Source organism: Patagioenas fasciata, chromosome 1 (assembly GCF_037038585.1).
Source record: "Patagioenas fasciata isolate bPatFas1 chromosome 1, bPatFas1.hap1, whole genome shotgun sequence".
NCBI classification, from domain to species: Eukaryota; Metazoa; Chordata; class Aves; order Columbiformes; family Columbidae; genus Patagioenas; species Patagioenas fasciata.
In genome coordinates this window covers 13,059,017-13,072,312 of record NC_092520.1, presented here as the reverse complement: position 1 = coordinate 13,072,312, position 13,296 = coordinate 13,059,017, and the positions used below count along the sequence as shown (strand labels likewise).

The 13,296-nt window shown below is 50.5% G+C and overlaps 1 protein-coding gene across 3 annotated transcripts in view; it reads right to left on the bottom strand.

Moving 5' to 3' along the window:
- The window catches only part of AMOTL1 (angiomotin like 1), an 87,717-nt gene that overhangs the window by 52,446 nt on the left and 21,975 nt on the right, over window positions 1–13,296 (bottom strand). The window contains exon 1 of one of the 3 annotated variants that reach the window (XM_065832391.2): window positions 5,054–5,138. The exons of the other annotated variants lie outside the window; for them this stretch is intronic. Within the exon in view, the coding sequence (XP_065688463.2) occupies window positions 5,054–5,096 (43 nt within the window). The 5' untranslated portion in view covers window positions 5,097–5,138. Of the gene's footprint in view, window positions 1–5,053; window positions 5,139–13,296 lie in introns of those variants that run through there. 3 annotated transcript variants of the gene reach the window in all.

Below are 13,296 nucleotides of genomic sequence, written 5' to 3'. Positions count from 1 at the left end.
TCATTCAGTCTAGTTTCTCGTTACTTTAAGCAATCATATAAAACTCCCTTCTTGAACTGAATAAACAGTATCTGAAGAAGAAATTCTTTTCGCCCCATTTGGAGGAGGTTTCAGGATCCTCTTCCTCAGACACACACAAATATTCTTCCCGGTTCCCACTCGCAGTCACTGACATCGCTCTTTATTCATCTATTTTTTTGCCAGTGGTGTCCTTTAGGTTAAATAGCTTTCTCCCTGAGTCATTCCCACAAACTTGCAGCATACAAAGGAGCTTGGGATAAGGACAGAACAAAAATAGTACAAAGACTGTACAGTACTCTCAAACCGAAAATGCAGGCATTGAACTCTATCGTATGGATATTCAGATTTCTAGAGCTTTTTTTTTTTAAACACAGACAACAAGCCATAGACTAAGGATCCACAGTGCTTCATTTGATCTGTGTGAAGAACTGCTCCTGATAACCCTACAATCAGCAGAGGCTTTGCATTATTCTTATCTTAAGTGTCAGGTCTAAAGGAAAAAGAAACTAAACCACCTTCCCACCCGAATATATATTAAAATTATGAGCCTTCCGTTATTAAATCATTACACGCAATTTATATTCAGCCACATTTAAAATGCAGACATTTAATAAAGGCATTATACACAGAAGTGCTAACAAGATAATTGCCTTTAGTCCCTGCTCCCAGATGGCTGAGCTCAGACTTAGAACAGGCAAAATCATGGTAACGGCTCACGGTGTGGAGCGAGCACCTCCAAACGACTCAGAAACGGCCCAAAAACAATGCTCACCACAGCGATGGGGACACGTCCCAGACGATGGGCTATCTCGCTGGCAGGGACCCCCTGTCCACCCCAGGGAGCCGTCCTGGGGGGAGTTCCCTCGAGAAACGCCTCCCCACCTCTGCATGATGCGGGAGCCCAGACCAGGTCCCTGGGGCAAGACCAGGTGCCTCCTGCCCTCCAGGCACCTCAGAGGACATGGGTTCTGTCCCACTGCCCAGCAGGGACGTCATGGAAATGTCTGCGCCCAACATACACATTGAGGAGGGAGGGCGAAGGAGTGACAGTCTCTTAATGACTTCAGGTGGGTCAGGTCTTGAACGGAGACTGACTTTCACCAAAAGCATTTTAATTTATAAAATTCTTCATTAAATTAAATAAATAAAATGATTTCATTATTTTTCCAGCCTGAGCCTTGATCACTGGCATTACTGTTGTCTAAAGCACGCTTATACTTGTGCCAACCCAATATGGTCAGAGCAGATAATCCCAAATCTTGTTCAACTACTTAATCCCGGGCTGTTTTCCTGAGATGTGGCATCCCCCTGCAGATCACCCCGCTCCTCAAAAGGCGCTGCCTCGACAGGTGCCAGCTGCCATCACCTGGCTCGCTCAGTACAGACCTGTTACAACTTCAAGACACGAGTCAGACACACGTGGGGAAAGTCACAGCCACGCACCAGGGCTGTGTCGAGGCCACTGAGAGGAAGGGACAAGCACACACACCAGCAAATGCTGCAGGACCTGCTGCTGCACACAGGATACACCTTACTGAGAGGAAAAACTCGGCTTTCACCCGTGCTTATCCAAACTCAGGGTGGTTTCACCAGCTTGTACAGATTTACTCCAGATTTCACAGAATCACAGAATGTCAGGGATTAGAAGGGACCTCAAAAGCTTATTCAGTCCAATCCCCCCACCGGAGCAGGAACACCCAGATGAGGTTACACAGGAAGGTGTCCAGGTGAGTTCTGAATGTCTCCAGAGTAGGAGACTCCACAACCCCCCTGGGCAGCCTGTTCCAGTGTCTGTCACCCTCACTGAGAAGTTTCTTCTCCAATGTAAGTGGAACCTCTTGTGTTCCAGTTTGAACCCATTACCCCTTGTCCTACAATTGGTTGTCATCGAGAAGAGCCTGGCTCCATCCTCGTGACACTCACCCTTTATATATCTGTAAACATTAATGAGGTCACCCCTCAGTCTCCTCTTCTCCAAGTTAAAGAGCCCCAGCTCCCTCAGCCTTTCCTCATAAGGGAGATGCTCCGCTCCTTTCATCATCTTTGTTGCCCTGCACTGGACTCTCTCCAGGAGATTTACACCCACAGCAGCATCCTACCTACTGAAGAAGTCACTTAAAGGACCAAAAAAGAACAGATACACTTCATAAATGAAACATTTCAACAGAAACGTTGCCCTAACAAATTATTTATAGAAGTGACGTTGTTCTTGTTGTTATTACTACTATTTTCTATCTACTTCCATCTATTTCTACTTCTGCCCTGAACCAAAGGCAGGCTGTTCCATTTAAAAATTCAGGACACAAATGGGAACCAGATTACATCTATCCCAAAGCTGCCAAAAAGCAATTGCTGTACGAAACCAAAAATCCTCCTGGGATTTTTCCCAAATCCGCAAAAATATTCCCGACCACTAAAGTTTCCACAGGGACTGTTACACTAGCAGATAGTCTCTGTGCGAAAACCCAAGTATGCAGCCGTCCTCCTAATGGTTTCCAGGACAAGGAGGCTGTGCAAGGCACGTACTCCCACCTTAGCACCAAATAACATTTATACCAGATCTGGCCTCTAAAGCCACTTATATGCTTATCAATGTTAAAAGAAAAAAAAGGCACTGGAGACCATCAGGCTTTTGTTTCCTGAAGGAAAGCTGCAATGGTCAGAAGTAACATTTCCACATCATACTGAAACCTCTACGTGCATTCCAAGAGTCCGGCTGAGCCTGAGCCTGGGGCAGCCCGGTACACATCCCTCCCGGCGCTGCTGCTGGGATCCTACAAAGCCCCTTCGGTGTCTCTTTGCTGAGGATGTACAATGCCTTTAGCTCTGCGATCGTGTTTTATCACAGAGGAGCTCTTAGGAAGAGCACTGGAGCTGTCTCCGTGCATCAGTCCCTCTACCCAGGATCCTGATGTGCAGAGGGTCTGGTCCAGACCATTGTACGGGGTCAGGACCTCAAGAACGGCCCCTATGCTTGTCCACAGTGTCACAGGTGCACAGAAATGTAAAGTGAGAGCAACCCCCGGTCCTGTGGGCAACAGGACTTGGGAGAAGCAGGATGTGGCCCCTCCACGTGGGGTCAGGGTACGCACTCAGTGTGCGGCCACGCGGCAGCTGGGAGATGCGGCTCAGCCCCAGGGGCTTTTATCACAGGCTCTCACCCACCCCATATTCCCTGCCCTCACCCCTCGGGCATTTATTGATAAAATATTTATAGGACCCTTTTAAGAGCTTTTCTAGCCACTAGCAACGACTACATACATAAATATATTTAGAATATATATCTATATAAATATATATATATTATACTTTGTATTTATATAGATATATTATATATGTAGTCATATATACCTATATTTTTTAAATCTCTACACATATATAAATATTTTAAAACATATCTCTACATATATTTTTATATAGAACTCTATGTATATGTAAGTATATACATAAATATATACCTCCATGCATACCTGTAAGCAAGAACAGTGCTGCCAGGTAGCCATGAGCAATAAAAAAAAAACTGGGGACGACTCATCTTCAAGTCCACCCCTCTCTCAGAAAGCTTTTTAGGCTTATTTTTGTATTAAAAAAAGACAAAACCTCAGCCCGGGGGATGCCCGATAAGGGCCCTGCAGATGCCTCAGCAGACAGATGTCGGTCTCCAGCCCGGCACCGCTCCACAGGCAGCTGCTCAGCGCTCCTGGGACGTTCACACAGCACCAGGAAAGAGAAAAAAACCGAACTCTTTCCATCGAAAGAGGAAAGGGACCAAGCAGCGACCTTCCTGTGTTTAAAATTATGAATCACAAAACCTGGCAGGAGGATTTCGGTTAAATTCACGTGGAGTTTTTTTCCTCCTCTTTCAATGCTTTAAAAAAAAAAAAGGCAAAAACAAAACAGGAGTTTAGCTTTGTTCTCCCTGCGGGGGCTGGAAGGTTAAATATAAAAGTTCCCTCTCACCATCCCCCTACAACAACAACGTGAGGAACCGCTCTCCAGGCGTGGGAGGCCCTTCCTGCACCCCCGCCCTGCCCTCCCCACGCTCCCGCAGCGGGACGCGGCCACGCTCGTCCCGACCCGGCGGAGCAGCGGGATGGGACCTGTCGTCACCCCCGGGGGTGCTCCCCGGGGCCCCTCCGCCCCACAGGGCTGGGACGAGCGGTGACCGCCTGGCGCCCGGGGACCCACAGGGACGCTGCGATCGCGGCTGCGGAAACACCAGCGGCCGCTCCGGCTCCAGCGGGAAATATTCCCCCGGCCGTCCCGGCCGCTCGCTTCGCTCTGCCCAGGGAAGCTGAAAGCTGCTCCCCTTTCAACGCCCGGCACATTCCTCCTTCAAAACACACCGCAAACATCCCGATACGACCAGTGGTTGCTCCGGGGCTCGCACACCCGGTGGGTTTTGCCTTTCCGGAGCGGAGAAAATTCGCAGAAGAACTTGGGGAGGGTTCAGGGCGCAGAGAAACATGGAGTAACCCGCGGCCGGCCCGGCTGAGCTGGGCTGCTCGGCCCTAACGGTGCGGCGGGGGAAGGATAAACTCGCCCCCGCTCCCACACCGGGTGGGGTTTCCACGCAGCCCGAGGGCAGCCGGGTGTACTGAGTCTGCTGAGGGTTGCCCAGGCCTTCCCCATCCTCCCCGGGGGCAGCGGGGCCGGTCCTCGGGACCAGCGCGGCACAGCTCCGGGGGACCTGCGGGTCGGCTCCTGGGACAGCGGCGGGGCAAGTCCCGGGGGAGTGACGGGACAGGTCCCGGAGGAGCTGCAAGCTCGGCCCGGCACCCCACGCAGCGCCCGCTCCACACACGGGTGGGTATGAGAAGGGACAGCCGGCCCAGGCCCTCCCGCACACACCGGTATATCCCCCGGGACACTCCCCGGCACACACGCGGACAAAGACACACGCACTCCCACGCACACGGGCGCACACAGACACACGTGTACACACACACGTATGCACGGACACGCACTTGTGCGGTGACATACGGACACACCACACCGCCCGCACGCTCACGGACACCGCTGCCGCCGTTACCTCCGGCTCCGCGCCCCGCCGCCCCCGGCAGCACCTTGGCCATCCGCGCCGCTCCCGCCACCCCCGGGCGCGCACCGCGGGCCGGGCCGGGGCGGGCGGTGCGAGGGGGGCGGGGCAGGAGCCGGGGCGGGGCAGAAACCGGGGCGGGGCGTGAGGTGTGGCCGGGGCGGGGCCGGGGGTGGAGCCGCCCGTCGCGGCACAGTCCGGCTGCCGGATCTGGTCCCGCTGAGATCTCGTCCGGCTGCCGGACCTGGTCCTGGTGCCGATCCGGCACATCCCGCAGCAGCCTCCCGGCGCGCAGGCCTGGAGCGTTCCCCCTCCCGCAGGCCTGCACCGTGCAGCGGTGAGATGAGAGGTGAGCCCGGGGCGGGGTACCCGCCACCGCGGCGGGGGACACGGGCCCTGACCTCCCGAAGGAGGGAGGTGGCTCCTGATCACCGCCCGGGCAGCATCCAGGGGTGACATCGCCGTGACATCACCGGTGACATTCCCACCAAGGCTACAGGGACGGTAGGCTCGGGGGGAGCCCGAGCGCTCCATGCTGCGCCATGGGCTCTGCTGGAGCATCGCAGCCCCGAACGGAGCCACTGAAGCCAGCTGGGTGCTCCCAGGGGCGAGCCTGTGGGGCAGCGCGGCCTCTCCTCCACGTGCTTGGCGTTGCTTGGGTCCTACATCACATCCTAGAAACCAACACAGGCTCCCCAAGTCCCACCCCAAGCCTCGCAGAACAGTTGATAGGAGGTACCCCGAGTCCCAAACCCCTGCATTAACCCCAGGCATCCCCCCAGGGCTCCAGCTGTACCCCCTGCACCTGGAGGAGCCGATAACTGTTTCGGGAACACGTGAGCTGTATCTAGCCAGTGTGGAGCTGGGGCAGCCCCTTGTTCTCAAACACAGCTCCCTATTCCTAAATGTGGCCCCTTTCCCCTGCTGTCCACCCGCTTTGTCATGCATTTTCACATGAGCCGCAGATGCTTGATGTCAAGGGATTTATGGCTGATGCCAGAAACAAACACTGAGGTAGCAGGAAGACAGGACATTAGTCAGCTCGGGGTTTCTTTGCAGCTCAGCACATCAGCTCCATGGGATGTGTTTTCATTAGGGTTTCATCTCCCCACACCACCCTGGCCCTGCTGCCAAGGGTCTGGCACAGGGACAGCATGACTGATCTCCTTGGGTGTTTGCACCATGCTTCGTTCCCTTCCTCGGGGACCTGTGGGCACAAATTCAGCTCAGCAATCCCTCTGCATCCTTTTCCCAGCACTGCCCACAGGGCACACCTCTTTTCAGACGACTGACACTGCCAGCACGCTGCTTGGGGTTCCCCATCTCATTGCTCCAACCTCCTTCAGTCCAGCAAGCTGCCCAGTGATGCCAGGATTATCTATTCAATTTGTACTCATTTCTCCCAGCTCTTAACATGCAGACAAGCTTTTCAGCCCCCAAAGGGACTGACAGTGGCTTCTACCTCCGAAACACCATGCCGAGGGGACAAAAGCAGGTAGGAATGCAGCAACAGGATGAAGAGGAAAGCACCCAGTGCCACCACAGCCCTGTAAAGGGGCACAGCAACATGGGAGCTGGCCCAGGGCCATCGCCACAGGGATGGATGGGTGCAGCAGGAACTCCGGGCAGCTCCAGGCACTGGGAGCACACTGTGAATCCCAGCAATCTGAGGCGTTGCTTTTTCAAATCACAAACCTGAGCTTTGCTCAGAGTTTGGGTTTCGTTCAGGTGCAAGGCAGAGGGAAATTGTAGGATATGGGAAAAGGGAAAAGGAGGACAAAATATTGATGAAGAAATTGAGTTCCTTCGTTCCCACGTCCACTCACTTTCCCACAGCAGCAGTTACCCCAGAACTACATTTCCCATGTGAGCTGAGCATTCCCAGAGGTGCCCTTCCCTGTGTCCATGTGCAAGGCGAGGTGACAGCTGAGTGCTGTCCTTGCCAGTGTCTCTTTGAAGCTTAGAAACTGAGGCAGCTATTACCTGCCTCCCTGAGGTCACCTAAAAAGGCTCCAACAGGAGAGCAGAGATGTGCAAATACTCTGCTGTTCCAGGAACAGGCATGGGAACCACCGCATCCTTGGCACGCAATTTAGCCTCCTCAGGCGAGAAAACACAGGCTAGTGGTTGGGTACCAGACTTGGACAAAAGAGGGATATTCAGTTCTACTGCCTCTTGAGGATGCCCTGAGTATTTCAGAACAAGTCAGGCCCAAATTAAGGTTTCAAAATGCTAAATCCTCTGCAAAAACATGGCAATAGATAGAGCTAGACACCCTCATCCCCTGGAGGAACTGGCCTTTGGCATTTCAGATTATATAGCTGCCCCTTCTACCTTCCCCAGAGATAAATGTTGGCTTTGCTTGTAGAAACAGGCAAACTGTCGATCTGCTCAGCTGGAAATTAAGGTGAAATTTTGCCCTTGGCTTGTTAAGTGCCTGTTCACAGCTGTGGATGAAGTTGCATGAGGGAACTGCTGGCCTAGACCAGTTCAAAATGACAATTCAAACTCTATTTTTTGTCATGATCCGACTTTATCATTTGGTTGGGCAAAGCAGACACTCTGCTTCACAGTCTGTGTCATGGGGAATGGAGTGCAGTCTGGCTGTACTGTCTTCGGCCAGGCAGATCCAGCCTGTCCAAGGGCTTACTTTATTTCTCATTCTGGTCCCACAGTCTATACTCCACTTTTACCTAATGCTGAATGATGATCAGTGATGATTCAGAAAAAGAGTTATCTACTGTCTTGTCTTCCAGTAGCATTGCAAGGAGCTCATGAAGCATGCTGTTACATTTCCAAGGAAAAGAGGTGTTTTGTTTTGGTTTTTTATACTGAGGTTTCTCTTTTCCCCCACATTATTAATTTTCTGGTGTGTCTTTCCATGTGATTTTCAAAATCTTTTTCCTGTTTGGCTCCATTTCAATTTGATAAACTGAGTGACCACAAAGGATGGTGGGTTGGAGGGGGAGTTCTCTGATCCCTCTGTGTTTTGATGCATCTGATAACCACTGGGGAGCTGTGTCTGGCCAGGAGGACAAGGCAACTGCCGCTCAAGCTTCTCCCCTTTGCAGCTCCACTATTTTTATATGTTTTTTTTAAATGTACTGATTTATTCATTTATATTTTTAAATATATTGTTCTCCCATTTTGGGAATAGCTCCACTATTTTTATATTTTTGTTTGTTTATTTATTGTTGTTCCTCCAATGAATTTGGGGAAGGAAAGAAGTTAATCCTTCTACCCCTTTTGGTCCTAACCTGCTGAGCCAGGGCCAAGTGCCACCACAACTCCAGCTGTAGGATCAGCAGAGCAGAGCTGAAGATGTCATCTCGCTTCACTGCCCCCCTCCCGCTTCTCCCTGGTGAGTGCAGATCCAGGAGACACACATCATCCATGGGCTGGAAGCACATGTTTGTTATACCCCACTATGGAAAATAAACACCTCTCATGGATTTCCCAAGAGTTCCAGAAAGCTACATGGGAAGGGAGAAGGATTTCCAGGTGCCTCCCTGGCTCGGCCATTAGCTGTCCCTCTGCTCCTCTCTGGTGAGACCCCACCTGGAGTCCTGTGTCCAGCTCCGGAGCCCTCAGTGCATGGACCTGTTGGAGAGGGGCCAGAGGAGCCACAGAAATGATCAGAGGCTGGAACAGCTCTGCTGGGAGGACAGGCTGAGAGAGCTGGGGTTGTTCAGCCTGGAGAACAGAAGGCTCTGGGGAGACCTTATTGTGGCCTTTCAGTACTTAAAAGGGGCCTGTAAGAAAGATGGGGACAGACTTTTTAGCAGGGCCTGTTGTGACAGGACGAGGGGTGATGGCTTTAAACTAAAAGAGGGGAGATTTATACTAGATACAAGGAAGACATGTTTTACACTGAGGGTGGTGAAACCCTGACCCAGGTTGCCCAGAGAGGTGGTAGATGCCCCATCCCTGGAGACATTCAAGTCCAGGCTGGACAGGGCTCTGAGCAACCTGATCTGGGTGAAGATGTCCCTGCTCTTTGCAGGGGATTGAACTAGATGTGCTCTCAAGGTTCCTTCCAACCCAAACTACTCTGTGATTCTATGATCAATCAGCATCCCTGCTCCATCCCGAATCCCCGGTGGCTGGTAGCTGTTGCTACCACCAGATCCAGGGCTGGATCATCGAGGCCCTGTGGAAGGGATGTGCCCTTCCCAACCTGCAAGCACACCCACGTTTTGATGCTCATTGCATTTGCACCCACCCATGCGTGTAATCCCACAGCTTCCTAACACTGCAACCAAACAAATCGTCTCGCTCCACCTGACACTGTGGCAGCCCCAAATGCCTGCACACAGCTTCAGTTCTTGCTGTCGCTGCTGCTTTTGATGACAGCTGATGGGCAACTGGAGGGTCACAGCCCCGTTAATGCCACTGCCTGTGACACCAGAGCCCACCATCACTGGGGACGGCACAAACAACTGCTGTGTGGTGCTGAGACCACAGCAACAGCTGAATCAAGAAATCAGAGTATGCTGTGTAGAAAGCTTCACCCAAGGAAGTTTAGTAAATAAAAGCCAGAAAGCCTTTGACATGAAAGATGCCCTTATCATTTCCTCAGGTGGAGAAAACCCTACCTCTTTTTGACACTCACAGGCTTCACCTGCCCCACAGAGACCCTTTTATCCATCCTCAGCATCCCTTAAGCACCTCTAACTACTGAGCAGAGACAGATCTTGCAGTGCTGGACCAGCATTTTCTAAACCACATCTGCAGAAGGTTTTTAAGCAATCTTGCTACCAGGCAGTGAGCTCAGCATCTCAGGGAGCCCCAAAGAAACTCGTCTTGCTAAATTAGTAGCCACTGTTAAGATTTCCACAGTGACAACTATGCATATTTATCAGGTCCCCTCTGATACACACTTAACAGGCAGCATTGTATTTAGAGGCAGCAGAAATATCTCCACACATCTGTTTTTCCAGTTCTGCCAAAGAGCTTTCATTTTTCTCTAATAACTTGACCTGTTTGGTTTCTGGCAGAAGACAGCTAAGCAGAGCACTCGCTCTCTGGATTCGCTCCAGTACGAGATGAGGTCAGGACAACGAAAAAGGAGAAACAGCTGGATGGCTATGAAGCGGTGGGAACAAACAGGGCAGGGACCAGGGCTTTTTCTTTCTTTCCCTTTTTATTTCTCCAATGGGATTTCATTCCTGGGCGTATTTATTCCCCTGGCAGACAGTATCACAAAAGCAGTGTTTCCTGCAAGCCTCCATCATGGGAAGCCTCCTCCAGCAGACTGAACATACACAGGGTGCAGGTATAAATAGCACAGCCAGCAAATCCCTCCTCTGGTCGGCTATGAGGAAATGTGAGGCACAGGTTCCAGGGGCTTCCACTGAGATATTGCATCTCCTACACAAGCATTTTCATCTTGATTTTGGCAAGGTGGAGTTCATACCTCCCACTCCCACTTTATTTTTCCATTTCATCACATTCTCATTATTCTACTCAAGGCTTTGTGGGCTGGGGGGCTTTCAATTTGCATTTTTCAATTGGTCTTTTTTTTTTTTCTTATACTCAGCTAAATCACCTTAAAGCAGCAAGCAGAAAAGCCAGTGGAATCAGAGGGAGATGGAAAAGAGGGGAGGGATGAGGGAATGGAAGACAGGGAGAAGACATGCAAGCACAGGGGAGAAACAGCAAAGCAGTCTGCACATGTTCCCCTGTTGGGAGAGTTTCTCTCTCCCTGACCTCACTTTCTCCATGGCCAGAAGTTCCACCTCAGGACTTGCCAAGGAGACAATGCAGCATTCCTCTGCTGGGCCACAAAGCAAGTGTGAAATGTTCTGTTTTAATCATTTACAGAACAAAAGGAACACAGCAGTCACCGTCTGATTCATATCTGCTGAAATCCAGCAGCCAAAGCTGTGGGAGAGGAGAGACAGATGAAGAAAGGAAAAGAAGAGGAGGTTTGGTTTGTTTTTTCCTTCTGGTTAGTCACTGTGGACCTAAGGGAAGACAAGAAGGACCACATTGGTTTATGGCAAAGTTTAAGAGCCCCTGGTGTCCTCTCTCTGACATGGTCTCTGGTAGATGACTGCAGAGAAAATATAAGGAACAGTACAAGTATAATACAAATGCTGTTTCCACTAATACATGATCCCATTTCCCTTCCTGAGTCAGACATCGTAGCTGCCTCATCAGGTTTGAGAGCTCTTCATAGACCTTTCTTCCATGTTTTCTAATCACTTTTTGAGCCCATTCATACTTTTGGCACCCTGGACATTCTGTGTCAGCAAGTTGCACAATGTAATTGTGCACTGTGTGAAGACAGACTTCCTTTGGATTGTTTTAAGCCTTTCCTCATTTCACAGAATCTCAGACTGGTTATGGTCAGAGGAGTGGACATCTGGTCCAACGCCCCTGCTCAGGCAGGGCCATCTAGAGCCGGTTGCCTGGGAACACACCCAGATGGCTTTTGAATATTTCCAGGAACCGAGAATCCACAACTTCCCTGGGCAACCTGTGCCTGTGCTTGGTCACCTTCACAGTAGAAAAAGAGTTTCCTGATGTTTCGGAGAAAACCTTCTGTGTTTCAGTTTGTGCACCACTGAAAAGAGCTTGATTCCAACTTCTTTACAACCTCTCTGCAGCTATTTATAGACATTGATTAGATCCCCCTGAGCTTTCTCTTCTCCAGGTTGATGAGACCCAGCTCTTTCAGCTTTTCCTCACAGGAGAGATGCTCCAGTACCCTCATCATCCTTGTGGCTCTGGACTGTCCAGTATGTCCATATCTCTCTTGTACTTTTAAGTTCTATGCCATTTATAATTCTTGCACTTTCACTGTATCCTCCTTCCAGCATCTCCTTTGCTCATCATTGAGTTGTAGTTTACTCAGTGTCTGGTCTCATAGGAGCTGCTCTGTCCCTTGGTCACCTTTGCCTCCCTAGCCTGGTACTTGTCCAGGGAACCCCAGAAATGTGCTCACTGTTCAAGGTACAGGCGAGCCATGCCCTGACTTATACAGCACGAGACCGTGGAAAGGTTTCCAAAGGTTGGACATGGCAAGCAGAGCACCAGTCTTTCAGACAACGTGAGAAAGAAGAGTTAGGAAATTATCTCTCACCCATTGTTAATTCCATCCTTGGAAGCACTGGAATGACCAAAGGCTTTGTAAACATGTAAAAAAGGAGGATATGAGTAATAGCCAGTACAGATTCAGCAAGAACAGAGCTGACCAGACTCATCTCATCTTCTGCAATGACGTAATAAACCTTGTGGATGAGAGGGAAAGTGCAGATGCCATATATGTTGGCGTATAAATAAGGCTTGTGATACTGTGTCGTATGGTATTGCTATAGAGAAGAGAGGGACACCTGGACTAGAAGGAAGTATGAAAAGATGGATGCATGACTGGTCAAAACCTTTCTCAGAGGTTAGTTACTCATGGCATAAGACAACACAAAAACCTCTTGTAAATCTGGTACTGATCAGCATTTCCACAGATGGCTCAAAATCCAGGCACGGCTTTTTACATTTGCAGTTGACAGCAGGCTGGGACAAGCTGCCAGAAAGTTGGATGCAGGCATAGAGGTCAAAGCAGACTTGATGAACAGGAAAAAAAACGATGTGATCCTCCACTGGGATCCTCCTCCAGCCCCCATGCAGAGGACAAGAAACTCTCAGTCTGACCCATGGGAGGCCTTTTCCCTGCTTGTGCCTGCATTCAGCAGCACAACATGTAATGGGCTTAAATTACAGAAATTTAATTAGACACCAAGAAAACCCTTCCAGTGCAGTGAAGCACTGGGTGGATTGCCCGGGAAGGCTGCCAGGACAGGCTGGTCCTCCACATGGGGTGATGGGTGACTGGGAGATGTGAGCCCTGCCTTTGGGCAGGAGGGAGGTGTAGCCGACCTCTTGAAGTCCTGCTCAGACCTGCGTTTCTGTGATTTTTATGGTGATGATGCTTTGTTATGATATTGATGTTTTGTCTCAGGATGTTGTTATTATATCACTGCTTTATTCTCTGCTCCTCTACTAATAACTCCTGCGGTTCAGGTGGCTGGTTGGACCAGGGCTGAGTATTTTCAACCCGGTACACCCAGGCTCTGGTTACACAGTCACTTCAACACAGCAGAAATCCAAGCTGCTACTGGGATGGTCTTGTCCTCTCCCACTCCAACATGTGCTTACTCTTACCCCCTCGCTTGCCTTACAACGCAGACCATGCATCTCCAGACTCAGGTCAGGATACTGATCCAGCTGAAAACCCA